At 34.8% G+C, this 18,218-nt stretch overlaps 1 protein-coding gene across 9 annotated transcripts in view; it reads right to left on the reverse strand.

Annotated features, from left to right (window-relative positions):
- Positions 1–18,218, reverse strand: part of LOC5574135 (RIMS-binding protein 2) — a 232,902-nt gene that overhangs the window by 49,194 nt on the left and 165,490 nt on the right. For all 9 annotated transcript variants that reach the window (XM_021853143.1, XM_021853142.1, XM_021853146.1 and 6 more), the window contains 4 exons: positions 17,196–17,386; positions 16,883–17,129; positions 16,657–16,817; positions 16,328–16,589 (listed from right to left, as the gene is read on the reverse strand). In XM_021853143.1, the coding sequence (XP_021708835.1) occupies positions 16,328–16,589; positions 16,657–16,817; positions 16,883–17,129; positions 17,196–17,386 (861 nt within the window). The remainder of the gene's footprint in view (positions 1–16,327; positions 16,590–16,656; positions 16,818–16,882; positions 17,130–17,195; positions 17,387–18,218) is intronic.

Below are 18,218 nucleotides of genomic sequence, written 5' to 3' on the forward strand. Positions count from 1 at the left end.
TAGGGGGAAGTGGTACAAAATAACCACTAATGATTTGATTAAATAATAAATGAAATCAATTGAACTACTATAGCTACAGTAAAAATGCACGGATTTGTATGAAATTTGGCATATTTACTTTACGTTACATGAGGCTTGTTTTGTATTGGAGCCAAATGTTTTTAAATCCGGACATTGTATTGGAATCGTATGTTCCGATGCCGTAAATTCACAATTTTCAAATGAAACCTAAATAATACTTTGAACATCATCAAAACATGAGTAATATTTAATAAGAACAATACTGTGCGTTGTTCAATGTGGATTCATTGAACTAATGAGTGATGATTGCAGTTTAAACCACAAACATGTCTGTCCAAACAAGTAAATCGCAAACATTGCTTGCATTTTTATTTTTAAACAAATGCAGAAAATATACATTCTACAAGCTATTGAAAGCATGATATATTTAGTTGATTTTGAAAAGCTTTGCATGGTTTAATTTTACAATTTCATGTTAAAACATAGCTGTCCGCATTTTGATTCAAAAGTGTCTTCTTTTTTATGTAGGAAAATAATTCCTGTAAATTTCAGCCCGATCGGAAACATAAATACAACCTCCATAGACAAGGGGGTTGCGGTACTCGCAAACTGGCTCAAATTAAATTCACTACACAAAAAAAAAAAAATATTCGAAAATGTTTGGAACGACATTCCTGATTAACTCCTTAAATAAAAGCCCATGAGTTGCCCTACAAAACTTCTTCTTCTTTCTGGCGTTACGTCCCAACTGGGACAAAGCCTGCTTCTCAGATTAGTGTTCTTATGAGCACTTCCACAGTTATTAACTGAGAGTTTTCTTTGCCGATTGACCATTTTTGCATGGGTATATCGTGTGGCAGGTACGAAGATACTCTATGCCCTGGGAATCGAGAAAATTTCCTTTACGAAAAGTCCCTCGACCAGCGGGATTCGAACCCACGACCCTCAGCATGGTCATGTTGAATAGCTGCGCGTTTACCGCTACGGCTATTTGGGTTTTATAGGGTTAGACTACAAAACTTCATATTTAGTTTATTAAACTAGTTCGGTTAACAAGAAAAAAAATCGATTTGAAAATCACTAAAACTTTTATGAAAAACTTGTTTTTTCTTGATTTGAAGCACTTTCAAAATACATATACCATGCTTATCTTAAAGTTTATAAAACGTAGAGTAATCATGCCAAATTTCAAGCTAACCCGTGCACTTTTACTATAGTTGTATCAGTTTTTGTGATTTTGTGACATGAAATCGTTGGGCGCCATTTTGTCCCACTTCCCCCTAGTATAAATATCTAAAATTTTGCAAAACAACCTCTTTAATATAGAAGAACAATCTCTGAAAATTTCAGCCTGATCGGAGATCATCAATACAACTTTCCTTGGAAAGGAAACTGGCTCTTAAGGTGATTATAGAACGAAGCCACACCTCAAATTTTCAAGAGCACAAGACTTGCGAATCAAACAGTGCTCCGCGTTGAAAATCTATCCCACTGGTGAACACCAGCAAGCAAGCAATTTGATTGGTTTTCAACGCGAACTGTTGTCAGATACTCTCGTCTTGTGCACTTGAAAATTCGAAGTTTGGCTTCCTTTTTTAATCACCTTAAGACAAAGATTTGGTTTTCTGGTTTTGGTTTTGACTCATATTCCAAACACTTAAGGCCAACAGTGACTTCAAATGCATCTGACTGGCATAAATTGGCTGATATTTGTGTAAATTTGAATTTCTTCGCAAAGTCTAACTGTTAGCTGTTGGATGTACCGATAATAATGTTGATATAATTCGTTTTAGTATTGTTTTTACGCTAAAGTATGATACAACATTTTGATTCAAATGCCGAATAAATGGTATTCAAATGAATAATTTAGCCAATCAATTTATCTGAGCTTGTTCTACTGGTCTCAAACTAGAGAATCATCACTACTTCCACGGTATAAATTATATTGGAAACGTTATAATTGAATTGCAATGACTACCATATCCTTGTTATTTGGTGACATATTTCAGCAAAACATTTCAACCAAATCGCCATACAAAAACCGAGTGTTCGGAATATGAGTCTGTTCGGAATTTGAGACAAAACGGTAGTTAGTGGATGAAGATGTTTTACATATTTGTTACATTTTGTTTGAATGCCCTTAATGTGATTTTTGGAAGTTAAATGTTTATCTGGTATGAGTCCTAGATAAGGGTGGTTAAAACAATCGTTTCTGCTCCACACCGCTCATGAGATTCTAGATTAAATTCTTGATGTGCTCACAAAATATGAGCTCATTTGGATGAAAATTGAGATAGCACAAGACCTTCAAAGTTTGTATGGAAACTATTATGGGAAAAGCTAGCAATTCATTCAATCGGTGATTGCCCATGAGGATTTAAGCTATGCTGATAATTTTCTTACAGCTTATAACGTGCATATAGCAGTTATTACTGAAACCTATTTAAAACCTGGAGCCAAAAGAGATCCTAACATTTTGTTTATCGTAATGGTCGATTTGATGGGGCATGTGGGGGAGTTGCAATCATCATTCATAGGCGTATAAAACATCAACTGTTTTCGTCATAGGAAACTAGAGTTTTTGAAACTTTAGGTGTGTCAGTTCTACTATTGATTTGGTCTTAACCCGTAATAGCCCGGGACTAACCTTCAATTTTAAAATGGCCACAATTTGATGACCGCTAGATCAATTATTTCGGAATAAATTTTAAAGTTACCCCGAGGATCCATATTATAGAACAGTGGTTCCCAACTTTTTTGAAGCTGCGGCCCTCTTCTGAGTTCCACAATAAAGTCACCCGGACTACTGGAAATGAATGTTTGTTTTTAGAATCGGATAAATTGATTTTAGTTCGGAATAATAATTTAATTCAATTGACTATAATTATCACATCAGCTTATAATATATATTCTTCAGAGTTATCTTCATTATTTTTAAAAGGATTTGCCAACCATCTCATAAAGCATTGAACATCAGTGAACCTGTTGAGAAAAAAAAGTGTTAGATACGTGACATTTTACGTGAGAGATCTCGTGTGGGATCCACGTCTGAGAAGAAATCTGTAGAAATCAGCCCATAATATAGCCAAACAAAAGTCTCGTTGACTTTAAGCGGATTACGCCAATTGTTCGAAAGAAATAAGCGGAAAATTTCAAATTCTTTGAATTTCATTGATTGTTTAAAGGGGAACTTCCTAGCATCTCGTAAAGAATCATAAAAAAAAACTAAAAATAGGTCAAAACTTTTTTAAGCATACATAGAGAAATTATCTTAGCTTTATTGTCGAATAAACGTTAATTAAAATCACAAAGATTCGATTGGTTTCTAATGAACTCAACATGGTTCGCTTATAAGTTTCAATAATCACCTTACATAACTGTTAAGATCACATTTGCCACGTAATTTATTATTGATATTTTGAGCAAAAACATTGACTGCGAGGCAAATTTTAAACGACAACATGTATATTGAAAATATTATTTATGGAGCTTGAAAACTAAATAATTCACAATGTAGAAAAAGAACATTAAAATTTTCAAATGTACAAACTGAAAAACCTCACCTATTTGAAAAGCCTTCACGGACCCTCTGAGAAGCCGCCTCGACCCCCTAGAGGTCCGCGGACTATCGGTTGAGAAACACGGTTGAGAAACACTGTTCTAGAACGTAGCCATTAAAAATATAGTGTTTTGAGTAACTTCTAACATGACACATTGTGGCCAAGTCCTCAAAAGGCAAAACTAATATTTAGTTCACAAACCTAACCTAAACTGAGCGTTTTGCAATAAGAATATATAAGATAAAAAATTGGAATCCGAAAAATTACCCTCGTGTCCACGCTTTTTTCGCTACCCAGAAAAGGGGGAGAGATCAGGGGGGATGTCCCACCCAAGGATTGTAAGACCAACTAACCGCATTAACTTTGAAATTGGTTTAAAATAATTGATCTAGCGGTCTGCAAATTGTAGCCATTTGAAAATTGAAGGTACGTCCTTGGATTTTAAGGGTTAACCGACTCTAGCCACCTTTGTAGCTGAATGGTAACTCATGCTGATTTTGATTCTGATCACGACCCTGTTACATTTCAAATATTCCATGAAGCAGTTCTCAATCTCAGCGCCACTTTCGATTATTTTCGAGCCGACTGGAATACATATGAACCATATGTAAACATCCATTCCATGAAAAACCGATCTAGTCGGTTACCAAAAATTTGCTATTTTGTTTTTTTTTTCGAAATAGGGATACATGTGTTTTTGGATTTTTTTTATTAGGGTGACCATTTTCAAAATAAAATATCCAGAAAAATCGCGATTTTGAAAAATTTTTATTTTTAAAATATTATAACTTTTGGATAGCTTGACCGATTTTCAATTTTCTTGGACGAAATGAAAGCTAAAGATTTTGACTTTTCAAGAAAAATATAAAATTTCATAAAAATTGATTTTTACATGGAAAAATAATAAAAAAATTCCGATTTTTCGTATCTTAAAGGTCTCGGGACCAAAGGAGCTATTGCTGCTCTCATTTTTTCTTGAAAGTTCAGAAAATTTTACGTTTGCTGTCAAATTTTCAGCAATGTATGTTTTTTGTTTTTTAAATATGTTTTTTGAAAATAAAAAATCAGTCATTTCTCATCGGCACACACTGTAGGTCTCAGCGCATTAGGTTTTTTATTTAAAAAAAAAATCATAACTTTTGAACAGCTCAACCGATTTCCAATCTTTTTTTATGGAATGAAAGCTTACAGAAAAAAATTCAAACTCTAAAAATAAACAATTTTTTGCATGAAAATATATAAAAAGTTGTTGTGAAAAGTTATGATTTTTTTTTAAATAAAAAAACTAACTTGACAGTTTACGTAAAATTTTCTGAACTTTCAAGAAATAATAAGAACAGCAATAGCCCCTTTGGCCTTCAAAACACGAAATAACGAAAATTTTTGATTTATTTTACAAGTAAAAATAGAACAATTTTAGTGAAATTTTATATATTCTTCTTGAAAAGTCACAATCTTTAGCTTTCATTTCGTCCAAAAAAATTGAAAATCGGTCAAGCGGTTCAAAAGTTAAGATTTCTTTAAAAATTAAAAATTTGCAAGGTCGTGACTTTTCTGGTCACTCTATTTTGGAAATGGTCACCCTATTCAAAAATCCTAAAACACGTGTATCCATATTGCGGATTAGGAATGAAATACCAAATTTTGATGGAATTCGGTGACCCAGCTCTAGTGGGGATTCATGAAATGGCTGTATATCGATAGTAATCTTGGTGATAACATTTCTTTGCAAACAAAACTTGATATTGACAATGCTCTAGAAACTTTAACAAATGCCATTTTTGAAACCACGGGCATTGCGATACCTAAATGTGAAGTAAAATTCGAATCCATGATTAAAGATGATGATCTTAAACTCTTGATCCGTTTTTTGAACGGGAGAAGAAGGCACTCGCGATCCTGCTATGAAAATGATATGGCAAGATCTGTATAAAGTAATCAAAAAACGGTTTACTAAATTAGGAAACACAAATTTTAAAAATAATATTTCTCAATTGGACCTTGGCTGTAAACCCTTTTGGAAATTATCTAAAACTTAGAAAAAACCTCAGAAGCTAAATACAGTATTGATAGAGGAAAACATTTTTTTTTTCACAACCTCAAGATGTAGATAGCATTCTCAATAAAGAGAACGTTTTAGAAAATTCCTGGGAGACTGATTTGGAAGAAGTGATAACTATTATTAAAAAATCAAAGCATGAAAGCTCCTGGCAATGATGGAATTTTCTGCATCCCCATCAAGAAACTTCCAGAGAGAAGCTTATCATTCTTAATTCAGCCATTCCATGAAAAACCGATCTAGTGGGTCTCCGAATTCCGTGAAAATTTGCTATTTTGTTCCTTGTCCGAAATAAGGATACACGTATTTTTGGATTTTTTGATTAGAGTGACCATTTCCGAAATAGGGTGACCAGAAAAATCGCGATTTTGCAAAATTTTTATTAAAAAAAAATATAACTTTTGAATCGTTTGACCGATTTTCAATCTTTTTGGACGAAATGAAGGCTAAAGATTTTAACTTTTCGGGAAAAATATAAAATTTCATAAAAATTGTGTTTTTACATGAAAAAACTCAATAGTTTCCGTTTTTTCGTGTTTTGAAGGCCTCGGGACCAAAGGGGCTATTGCTGCTTTCATTTTTTCTTGAAAGTTCAGAAAATTTTACGTACACTGTCAAATTTTCAGCGATGTATGTTTTTTAGTTTTTGAGATATATTTTTTTGAAAATAAAAAATCAGTCATTTTTCATCGGCACACACTGTAGTTCTCAGCGCATTAGATTTGTAATGTTTAAAAAAAATCATATCTTTTGAACAGCTCAACCGATTTCCAATCTTTTATTATGGAATGAAAGCTTAAGGTCTCAACTTTTCAGTAAAATAGAAAATAAATTTTAAATTTTTTCACGTTTAAACATATTTTTATCAGATTTTTCAATTTTGCCTGAATAGTTGAAATTTTAAGCTTTCATTCCATACAAAAAGATTGGAAATCGGTTAGGCTGTTCAAAAGTTATATATTTTTTTAAACATTACAAATCTAATGCGCTGAGATCTACAGCACAGACAAACAGACGTAACACTGACGAAATTTCCATCGACCACTCATTTAGCAATCATTTCAAATTCGCTATGTTACAAATCTCACACCCAGAGGCGCGCGCATCGTTTTTCTTCGCGTTTGACGTTTCACACTACCGCCATCTGCCGGTCTTGTTGCACGAAACACCTTTTCGTGTAACATGCTCACCAGATGATGATGGTGTAAACTGGGCGATGGAATTTGAAGAAATTTGTTCTAACTGTTACGTCTGTTTGTCTGTGCCTACAGTGTGTGCCAATAAAAAATGACTGATTTTTTATTTTCAAAAAAGTATATCTCAAAAACTAAAAAACATACATCGCTGAAAATTTGACAGTGTACGTAAAATTTTCTGAACTTTCAAGAAAAAATGAAAGCAGCAATAGCCCCTTTGGTCCCGAGGCCTTCAAAACACGAAAAAACGGAAACTATTGAGTTTTTTCATGTAAAAACACAATTTTTATGAAATTTTATATTTTTCCCGAAAAGTTAAAATCTTTAGCCTTCATTTCGTCCAAAAAGATTGAAAATCGGTCAAACGGTTCAAAAGTTATAATTTATTTTTTAAACAAAATTTTTGCAAAATCGCGATTTTTCTGGTCACCCTATTTCGGAAATGGTCACCCTAATCAAAAAATCCAAAAGTACGTGTATCCTTATTTCGGATAAGGAACAAAATAGCAAATTTTCACGGAATTCGGAGACCCACTAGATCGGTTTTTCATGGAATGGCTGAATTGATATATTTAACAAATGCTTTCAGTTGGCATATTTTCCTGACAAATGGAAACATGCCAAAGTTGTACCACTGTTAAAACCGAACAAAAATTCTGCTGAAGTCTCCAGCCACTTCCAATCAACTTGCTTTCCTCCATCAGCAAACTTGTTGAGAACGTCATTTTGAATCCACATCTCGAAGATCCACATCAATGAAAATTCAAGTTTTGCTATTAAACAAGGAGCTTCCGACATGGACATTCGACCACGCGTCAACTTTTACGTGTAACAAAATTGATTCGATCCAACAAATCTAAAGGCTATTCTTCTGCTGATGCTCTTCTAGACAATGGAAAAGACATTCAACAGTGTTTGGCATGAAGGCTTGATTGTGAAATTGAAAAGACTTTAATTTTCCATCCTACATTGTTAGAATAAACTAAATGTCAAATGTCAATCGTACACTTCAGGTTAATTATCAAAACTCCAGGTCCACATAAACCAAATGTTCTGTTTTTGAAACTTTCAAGTAGACATGTGCTCACGATGATAAGGGTTTCAATAAATTGGTCAGATGAAGTTAAGTTTCTAGGGCTCACGCTAGATAAAAATTTAACTTTCAACAATCACATTGAAGGCATTTAAGCCAAATGTAACAAATATATATAAAATGTTTTTATCCACTTATTGAAAGAAAATCAAAACTTTGTCTTAACAACATGCTTTTGATCTTCAAACAAATTTTCAGGCCTTGTTGATTGGAACAAATGTCGAACAAAATTATTAATAATTTAAGATAAAAATCGTTGCTATCAGCTTTTGCCACAATTAATGCAATATCTATTTAAGTTAAGTTAATTGAAAGCGTGTTTTCTTTTATAAACAAGGTCCCATCATATATCGGTTTAAATGTAACCGGTTTATAAAATTTAGTAAAATTTTGTAAGTATCGTTGTCTGAGTTATGATCTTGCATTGAACTTCATCTGATCACTTTAATCGGGTTGAAAAGTATATTTGATTGAATTCGAGTATTACTTAAGAGTTTATTAGCTGTTCATGTTAATGTTCGTGGACTCTTAAGATATCAAGTTCGATTCGCGCTTCAGTCCAGAAAATTGTTTTTTATGATCTTGTTCGTCTGTGTCGTATAACATTGCGAGCATATTTTTTATCAAACGAGTTTTGGTAACGGATTCAAGAGGATTTATATGAAATTTGTATAGTTTCTTATCATAGTTGAAAAGTTATGATTTTTTGAAAAATGCGAATTATCTAATGAATGCATTTAAAGATTAATAAAGTTCATTTTTTATTCTATGTTATAGCACATAAAAGTTGTTCTTAAGTAACGGTCCTTAGTAAAGTCTTCAAAAAAGCTTCTCTCACTTTGCTATCTAAAGCACTTGTCCGGGCATAAAGTAATGCATTTTCTATAGGTTTAACCGTTTAGTTGTTTCCTTTTTATGCTTGTGTTACAGTGCAATTAAATATTTACTGTTGCCGTATCAACATCCATCACTGAAGTTACACATGTAGCTCGCACTACCGTTATCACCATCGAGCATTGGGAACATACATACATACACATACACACGATTAACATTGCATCGTCAGCAGTACATCTATTATATACACATTTACTTGTATGTACACAAACATAGCTCTGGCACAGAGGGAAATTAAGAAGACAGATTAAAACAAGTTCTTAGCTCGCGGCGGCCGACATTAAGATGCTGGGAGTTATAGGACACTAGCTTGCCGTATTCTTGCAATCACATTCACTATATAGAGAAACAGATGGTGCGGAAGAGACAGTGAAAGGTGTGGAGTAATTGTCGACGATGGTAGTGGCTTTTAATGTCGTGCTTCCGTTTTTAATAGTTGAGAGATGGGGATTGTTTTAAAGTAATTTCGGGATGTTGTTTTATATCGAGTTGGCAGTGAATTTACTTTTTGCCTTTGAGTGTTATTACAGGACAGTTTGCAGTGTGTTTGCAATTACGAGTGATTGTTTGATAAAGGAGCTGGTTTCAATAAGATTATGACTCAGAATAACATTGAAAGTTACTGGAAAAAGAAATGTTCACGTATATAATAAAACAAACTTTGGAATATCAAAAAGGGATGACTGTTGGGAAGGATGAATGAGATGGGCGAAAGTAGTGAATATAGACGTGGGTGTGGATGCTTGTTACGGCAATAGTCGTGGTTTTCTGTAATAGTGTTGACTGTATCCTGGGAATGCTTGGGAATGTGTAGAAAAGCGACAAAGATGGAAGAAATGAACTATGAACAACGAAAGTTTCAAGCTGGGACATTACGATTTAGTGAAATAGAGTTGGACTAGTAAAGTTGTTCAATCAGTCAGAGAATTCCTCCATTGTGATATTTGCTTAAGTTTATACTTCAAGCTTTAAGCTAATTCAAGAGGCTCTCTCTGACTAAACGAGGCTTTTATGACAGTCTGAAGAGTTGTGTAGCACGAATGTTTTGACAAAAATGAAAAATCTATCAAAATGCTTGGATTGAACTGCATGGCTTTAACACGAATGAGATATCATGGCGTCTAACTAACAAATATCGATCACTTTCCTGTCTGATTTCGACTATTCAAAGTTGCATGAAATAACACTGCGGAACACGGTTTTGTCTCAAGCATCAAAATACCGCTATTAACTTAATTAAGGATTGCTGAATCCATTGCCATTTTCAGAAATATCATAGCACGTCTAGTTTATGAGATATTAGCTGTTGAAAATGCTAAATTTGACTATTTCAGCCAACTTGCATGCAAGTTTGCCAGCTTGTATGGCAATTTGTTTGCTTAATTTGCCTCAGAACTCAAACTTCAAGTGTTTAACAATACTTACAAACAAAGCTCATAATACTTCCGATGCTCAAAACTTATTTTTTGTTGGTTAGAAAAGTATTGTATTTTGCCATATAAGGGAAACGAAGAATTTTGTATGGAGACTGTAAGCATGTTGAAAAAATCGATTTAATCTAAATTTAACCGTGAAATTTCAACCAAAATATTTCTGAAATGAAAGGTAAAGTCCTATTTTGCATGCTTGTTGGATTAATCTCAAAGGTTTTCGATAAATCATTGTTTAATTTTTATGTAAACATCAATAAAACCAGTGTTTTATGCAACTTTGGCGACCTGTACACAGTCCCAAAAAATCATGCGATTTTACGTCTTTTGGATGCACATAAACAAAGCGAGCCAAATGACGTAAATTTATGTCGAATTTTTAATACGTTAGTGTCTGATTCGGGGAATGTTGTTCACAGTGCCATCATTTTCGTGTCCTTAAACATGTAAAATTACATTTTTAGTTCAATACATCTTCAAGCACACGTTTTTGTATCGTTCCATCACTTACATCATGTGTCATTCAGTCATAACATGAATTACGTCCACATTAATTTTCATTATTTTTAAGAGTGTAGCTAAAAATTGTGACGTGCTGGAACATTTCTGAGAACGGCATCAGATTCAGCAGCCCTAAAACTACTAGAGACACATAATTTGATCCTTGAGACACGCAAAAATGTCATTTTGTTTCGCTGTGTAATCATTCATGACAGTTATCTGAATTAGTAATGCTATGAAACTACTGAAACATGATCAGTTGCACTTAAGTAATGAAAGTTGAAATGTAAAATTTACAGCTTCTAGGTCGTTTTCATGTTATGAAAATGTAGGACAATAAGTTTGATTTGAGAATTTTGACACCTATCTCCGGAACTTAACTTGAAAAGTTTTTCATGTAATGAGAAGGATATTATTAACAATTTGTTGTTCAATAAATTTACAGACACTGTTAGCTTAATTACAAACTCCGGTAAAATTGTACAGATTTTGTTAATATGAGTTATCGAAAGTTTTATGAGTGATTTTATTTTTAGCATTGCACTGCTGCGCTGTATCCACCATACTACTCATAAGCCAACGTTGGCTCGATGAGATGTTTAGTATGGGTCAGGCTTTCGGCCTGGTCTTATCTCTTTGCACGATGCTTTTTGCTTCACTGCAATTCGCTGCAGATGGCAGCAGCTATCTTTTTTTATTCATGACTAGTCAACAACATTAGTTTCATTGTCACGAAGAAAAAAAAGTAGGCCGTGTGGGGCTTTTTTGCTTTAGGATCGAAAAACAAGTTATTGCAATATGTGATTGAAAATGGTAGATTAATCGTTTAATCTGCTTTCAGATCTATAGAATAATCATATTTAGAAATAAAATTATATGAATTTCTAAAAATTTAGACGTTTTTCATTCATTTGCATCGAACGAATTCCATCCAGATTGAGTTGAACTCATTCTTGGACTATAAGAAAAAATGTACACTTAGAAAATATTTTATTTATTTCCATTAATAAATCAAAAACAAAACTTAAATTTTAAATTACACAAAAACCCCTTTTTTAATATTTTTTAAATTTTCACCATAGAATCTTGATAGTGAACAGATGTTTCGGACAAATCTTCATGATGGAGAAATTTTTAATAAAAAAGTTTTTCTAAGAACAACTTTTGGTCGATTTTCAAAATTTTGATTTTTTGTCAAAATAAATACGTTCTGATGATACAGTAAGTATCTTTAAATGATTCTAAGGCATGATGATTACATGAATAATTTCTCTAGAAGTAGCCATTTTCGAATTGAAAAAAAGACACTACACGCTAATGCTTCCAGTAGGCTGTTTGCCCTTTGAAGGAAGCACCACACTAGACAACTAGATATCGAGTTTCATGCAAAACATATTATTTAAATATAAAAATAGGCCATATTCTTTAGTTATTCGCGATTCTCCATCAAGAAAAATAAGTTAGTAGGAAGAAATATGGTGTTTGCTCTCGAAAAGTTAATATTATTAATGGAGAAACGCGAATAACTTATGAAAATGGCCAATTTTAACACTTAAACAATATTTTTTTGCATCAAACTTGTTATAATTCGAAAATGGATAACTCTAGAGAAATGATTCATATAATCATTATGGCTTAGAATCATTTTTAGATGCTCACTGTATCATCAGAACGTATTTATTTTGACAAAAATCAAAATTTTGAAAATCGACTGAAAGTTGTTCTTAGAAAAACTTTTTTATTAAAAATTTCTCCATCATGAAACTTTATCCCAAACATCTGTTCACTATCAAGATTCTATGGTGAAAATTTAAAAAATATTAAAAATGGGGCTTTTGTGTAATATAAAATTTAAATTTTATTTTTGATTTTTTTATAAAAATAAAAAAAAAATCAGTGTATTGACGGGGTTTGTGGTCTGATGGCTACCGCTTCTGCTTCATATGCAGAAGGTCATGGGTTCAATCCCAGGCCCGTCCCTTTCCTCGTACTTTGTAGTTGTATATCTCTCACTTGCTTCTATCTTCCATTCTAAATATATCCCACTCATACTATTCGTTTATAGCAAACGCTAGAACCAGAGACGGACAAGAAACCGTTTCCCTAACGCTTCCTACTTCCACGCGCACGCCTTTCTTACGCCTGATACATAGGCAGTCTGCTAACCACAAAAGCAAACCTCTCTGCCATGCCTTTCCCCCAATCCATACACTCCCGCATGAACTGACGTGGATGCAGTGGAATATACGGTCTACGTGGGAGTCAGTTCAATGCATCATCAATTCCTCCCCCTTCCCCTCATTGGTCTGCATTCTGACGTGGCAGGTGCCATTGTTGCCTAAAAATAGAAGATCACCAGCACTTATACATTGAGGATGCCTGTTAGTCCCAAGCAGTCATTCGGTTGGTTCTTTGTGTAAGTGCAGCTGATCTGGCGATACAGGAGTGCATCCACGGGCGGCCAATCAAGCTCAAGCTCAAGCTCAAGCTCAAGCTCAAGCTCAAGCTCAATAAAAAAAAAATCAGTGTATATTTTTTTCTTATAGTGAACCGTTACACTACAACTTCTTCATAGAACATTTTTCTCTAAAATCAACAGTTTCGGAGTTAGAATTTTTCAAATAAGTTGCTTGCAAAAATGTATGGGCCATTTTCAAAAGTTATATCTGCGTCAAAATGATCAATTGTTCTTTGGAAAACACTTATTCTACTTATGTCCGGAATATAAGGCAAAAGTAAGGAAGCGTCCGCAATAAGAATCATAAAAAGTTCACACATTTCTATTTATTTTAAATTATTCATGTTGTGGAATCAAAATCTTGGCTCACCATTCGAAAGTTAAGTGTTTTGAAGGCTTGATAACGTGAAGGAATCGTACGAAAAGATTTATTTATATGCTCTCTGATGAGTTATCCTTCGCTGAGGCCTTAAGTGTCCGTAATATGAATCAAAACGGTAGTGTTCCTTTGATTACTATGGCATCCTGTCCTCTTCGTTTGAAGCAGTCAGGACCAAGATTCATTGATAAGCTTATGCTGAGATAACAAATTTGAAAGTATATCTAGTAGGCATTGAAAAAATTGACTGAGAAGTTTTCGATCTTGTTCTCCATACAAATATTCAAAAAATTCCAGGAGATTGGAACATGTTTCGATCTCAATGAAACTTACATAATTTGCTTTTCACTCCTTCACCTTTCCAAGAAAAATATAAAGATGACCAAATAACGATTCATTTTTGTGTCACACGATGCTGTGGGACTGATATACGTTAACTCTTCATTATGAGAAAATCCAACTTGGTGTTTTTCCTAATTTTACTGAACAAAAAGAGCTTTCTCTCTAGCTAAAAGATCATTAGAAGATATAATGAAAACTTATATCAACTCAATTTTGACCAAAATGCAGATGGGACTGACTTGCGATTCACTGATGTAAACTTCAGTCAATAATTTTCAGTAATTAACTTTTAGCATGATCCAAAATACCTTCAATGATTTTTAATCGTTTCTATGTTCTGAAGTTTTTATGATTTTTCAAATGATTGAAGTAAATTGCTTTGAAATTATGATTTAATTTTTTTTATCATACTTCCATAAGTGTTACAGAGAATTGAAAAAAAAATCCATAGCAAACCCGTAATTAGTTAAGCTAAGCTTTAATTTTTGTTAGGTTACTTCATCAGAATAAAAAAATCCTATCTGAAATGTGATTTGCTATAATTAACATATTATATTGAAAAGTTACATTATCTGTTTATTTCATTGCAAAAAATAAAATAAAATTATTGTTAAATTTGTACTTCCATTTCAACTGAAATGCAAGTTTTTTTTTTAAATTTGATAAATCTCGAGATCCCGGGATTTTTCGGGACAAGCATAGACTTTTGACCCGAATCCCTCTAACTGAGGCTTTTTTAAACAGTACGAAACTGTCAATAGATATCGATATCTTTGGACGTTTAGTCATTATGTCTGCGATCAAATGCGTGAAAAAAGGCGGTTATTGTTTTCAATAAGACAGCACTCCATGTCTTGTTGCAAATTAAACTGTTCAGTTTCTGCAAAGAAATTTCCATTGATCATGCCAGTAACCATTGACGAGCTCAAAGCAAACACTTGTGCTGAAACCATCGCAAAAACTTCCGAAAATCTAAAACAATATTGAAAAATGCAGCAGAAAGAATTACTTCAGCTGTGTTTAGTAAATGCAGCCACTTGATTTATGTTGTTTTCGTAAGTAGCCAAAAAAAATTGGGAAAGGATCAGATTAGAAAAATTCCACAAATATAGAATGTGATTGATTTTTGACGAATGTATTCACTTTTCACACACCGATGTAAATGATGCCGCACCCTTTACTGTTGCAAAGAGTGTCCATTAGGGCGGTTCAAAATTTAAAAATGTTTGAGAATTCAATCTCCCATATGTTCCTTATCATCCTTGCCATAAAAATAGTGTTCTGTGAAATTTTCAGCTTTCTAGGTGATGATTTAAAGGTGGCCCAAAGACAATGTAGGTTAGTGTGGAAATTACTATGGAGAAATTTTGAGAAATGTTCCAAATACGCTGGTACTGTAATGTAAGTACAAACTTATTATCCCATAGTAAAAATTCATTCTTCAAAACATAATGAAAAAATTTGCTGAAGAGAGAAATTCAATTCGACGGATAGCAGAAGAGATATTCATGAGTTTGTTTGCTATTATTTAGCATAATATAGGATTATAGCCCTGCACACATGTACAAAAGTCCCAAACAAAATTAGCTCAAGAGGGGTTTGTTTCTTCACCAACATCCTTTATTAAGGTTTGAAGAATGGGTTTTTAATATGGGATGATAAGTTTCTACTTACATTACAGTACTAGCGTGTATGGAACATTTCTCAAAATTTCTCCATAGTAATTTCCATATAAACCTACATTGCCTTTGGGCCAACTTTAAATCATCACCTAGAAAGCTGAAAATTTCACAGAACACTATTTTTATGGTATGGATGATAAGGAACATATGGGAGATTGAATTCTCAAACATTTTTAAATTTTGAATCGCCCTAGTGTCCATTTTAAAATATTAAGTTTGGAATCAGCTTCGCTGGAATTCTCCTTTTTAATGCTTTTAATTATTTAGCCAAAAAGAACATCACACAATTGTTGAATTGATTTGGTGATCCATCTTGATACCCATCAGTAAGCCATTTAAGAGCGTCTTCCGGACGTTCGTTCATTATTCAAAGTAGGCAAATCCCGTCATCCGTTCTCGATTCGGATGAAATCAATCCCATAATGCCCGCAAACAACATCTCGATGGACAGTCAATCAATCATTCGCTGCACGTCCTAAGCATATTAACTTGCAATATTTTCGCCAGCTTTCGTGTGACCCCCGCATTCGTTTAGCATTTCGGGGCCGGCCATTCAGATCAATCCAGTTCGAAACAGAAAGCGAGCATGATAATTTCCTTTCTTCCTAGACAAGTAGTGTGTACACCAAAAGAGCAGTACTCAAACGAATACACAAACACAAAGATAATAAAGTCAGGCACAACATCAATCAGTATAGCAAATATTTACTTGGTATCATAGTTGGGTTGCTGTCCGCCGACTGGGAGTCACGGGACTTGGTCCGCACTGTTACTGCTCGGGGATTGAGTCCGACCAGTTTACCGATATCGATCAACGCGTGGTCACCGGTTGGCGAGTCCACATCAGTCACTTTCTTACCGTCCGCGTACACGGCATATCCGGTTACGGGTCCGGACGATGGAGGTCGCGTCACCGGCTGCCAGGTCACCAGCAGGGTGCCGTCTTGTGGTCCAGCCTCTACTTGAATTTCCTGTTCGAGTTGGGGACATTCGATTAGCATGACCTGTGTCACAACTGGGCAATACTTGACAATCAACCTGTGGCGGATCTGGTAGTCCTTTCGCTAGCGTTCTGAAGTCGGTGTACGCTCCAGGCGCTTCTTCCGGTGGAGGACCCGCCGTAGGGGCTTGTGTTTGACCTGCCGCACGTAAGTGTTTCGCTCGAACCGTCACTCGATACTGTGTGCTAGGCGCCAGCCCTGTAGAGAAGCAGTACAAATTCGTTAGAATGATAACAAGGTTTCTTGGCTAGGTATTATCGAACCCGTTATCGTATGCCGGTAGACACCCGGTTTCACCGTCCGTACTTCAACGTTGTTCACGCATACCACGTGCTGATGATTGGAGTTTGCTGGCAGCCACGATATGACCGCACTGGAACAGGTTATGTTGGTGGCCCTTACTGCCGATGGTCCTAAGTGTGCGGTATCACGTCCGATGATCATTGTGCAGGCAGCATCGCGAGAGGTTCTACGATTATGTGTTACACTACGTACGCTTATTCTATGTGGCTGGAAATACGGAAAGAAGATTGATCAGAATATCGCTACTAAATGAACTCATGCTGCAGAACTTACTCGATTGGAGTCTACGCCCTCTACCAGAGCTCGTGTGCGTTCGGTCGCCTTGACAGTCACTTTCAGTACGCCGTCAACGTACACGTGGTAGCTTTCGATCTGATTGCATCCCGGTGGATCAGGTGGCGTCCAACCGATGAGGACACTCTTGTTCAACTGACGCTCCAGGGTGAGGTGTTTCGGTGCAGGAACTAACACGGAGAACATTAGGTCAGCGTCGGCTACATTACATATATAGACCAAGGACAAAGTGACATTTTGAAGCAAACCGCGCGATAGAAAAACAGATGAAACAGTGAATAAGAAGGGAAATGGAAACGGGAAAGAACCTGCATCGCTTTCCAGGGGCGGGCCCGCCAATTATCCTGAGGAGTGGCAGCTCCGGTAGCGATGACACCGACGATGTTTAGACTTATGAACAGAAAAACATATAGGTGGTTAGACTGGCACAGATCCGGAGAATTTGTATTTCATTTATTCTGGGCTGAGATTGCTAAACACCAACTGAAGTTTGCTATTTCAGTTCGCTTTTGTTCGTTTAAACACGTTTGGCATAATGGACGTTTCACATAAAGCAGTTTTGTACATGAGCAGGTAGAATTAGAAAGAAGGCATACTCATTATGCCAAACGTCCATCAAACTAAACGTGCACCAATAAAACTATGCGAAATAGGCGGAACCTCCTGTTAAGCATACCTTGCTAAACAATGTTGGTTTAGTATCCTTAGCTTAACGACGAATGTCTCTGTGATTGCGCTTTGCTCTATCCCAAAGCGAGGTTTTGTCAAGATTTCATATCTGACTTCAATGATTATGATAATAATTTCAACACTAGTATATCTAGGTACAATTTATCATAAATTTCCTCACAATTTCATTATTTTTTTTAAATAACACCTTATTTGTTTGTTCTATTTCGTAAATTTATTTCCAAGAATATATCATCGAAATAAGCCTTAGCTCGCAAATCTACGTACAAATGTATATATTTATGAAGTAATAATGCAGTTTGAATGTCATAA

Source organism: Aedes aegypti, chromosome 3 (genome assembly GCF_002204515.2).
Source record: "Aedes aegypti strain LVP_AGWG chromosome 3, AaegL5.0 Primary Assembly, whole genome shotgun sequence".
Lineage (NCBI taxonomy): Eukaryota > Metazoa > Arthropoda > Insecta > Diptera > Culicidae > Aedes > Aedes aegypti.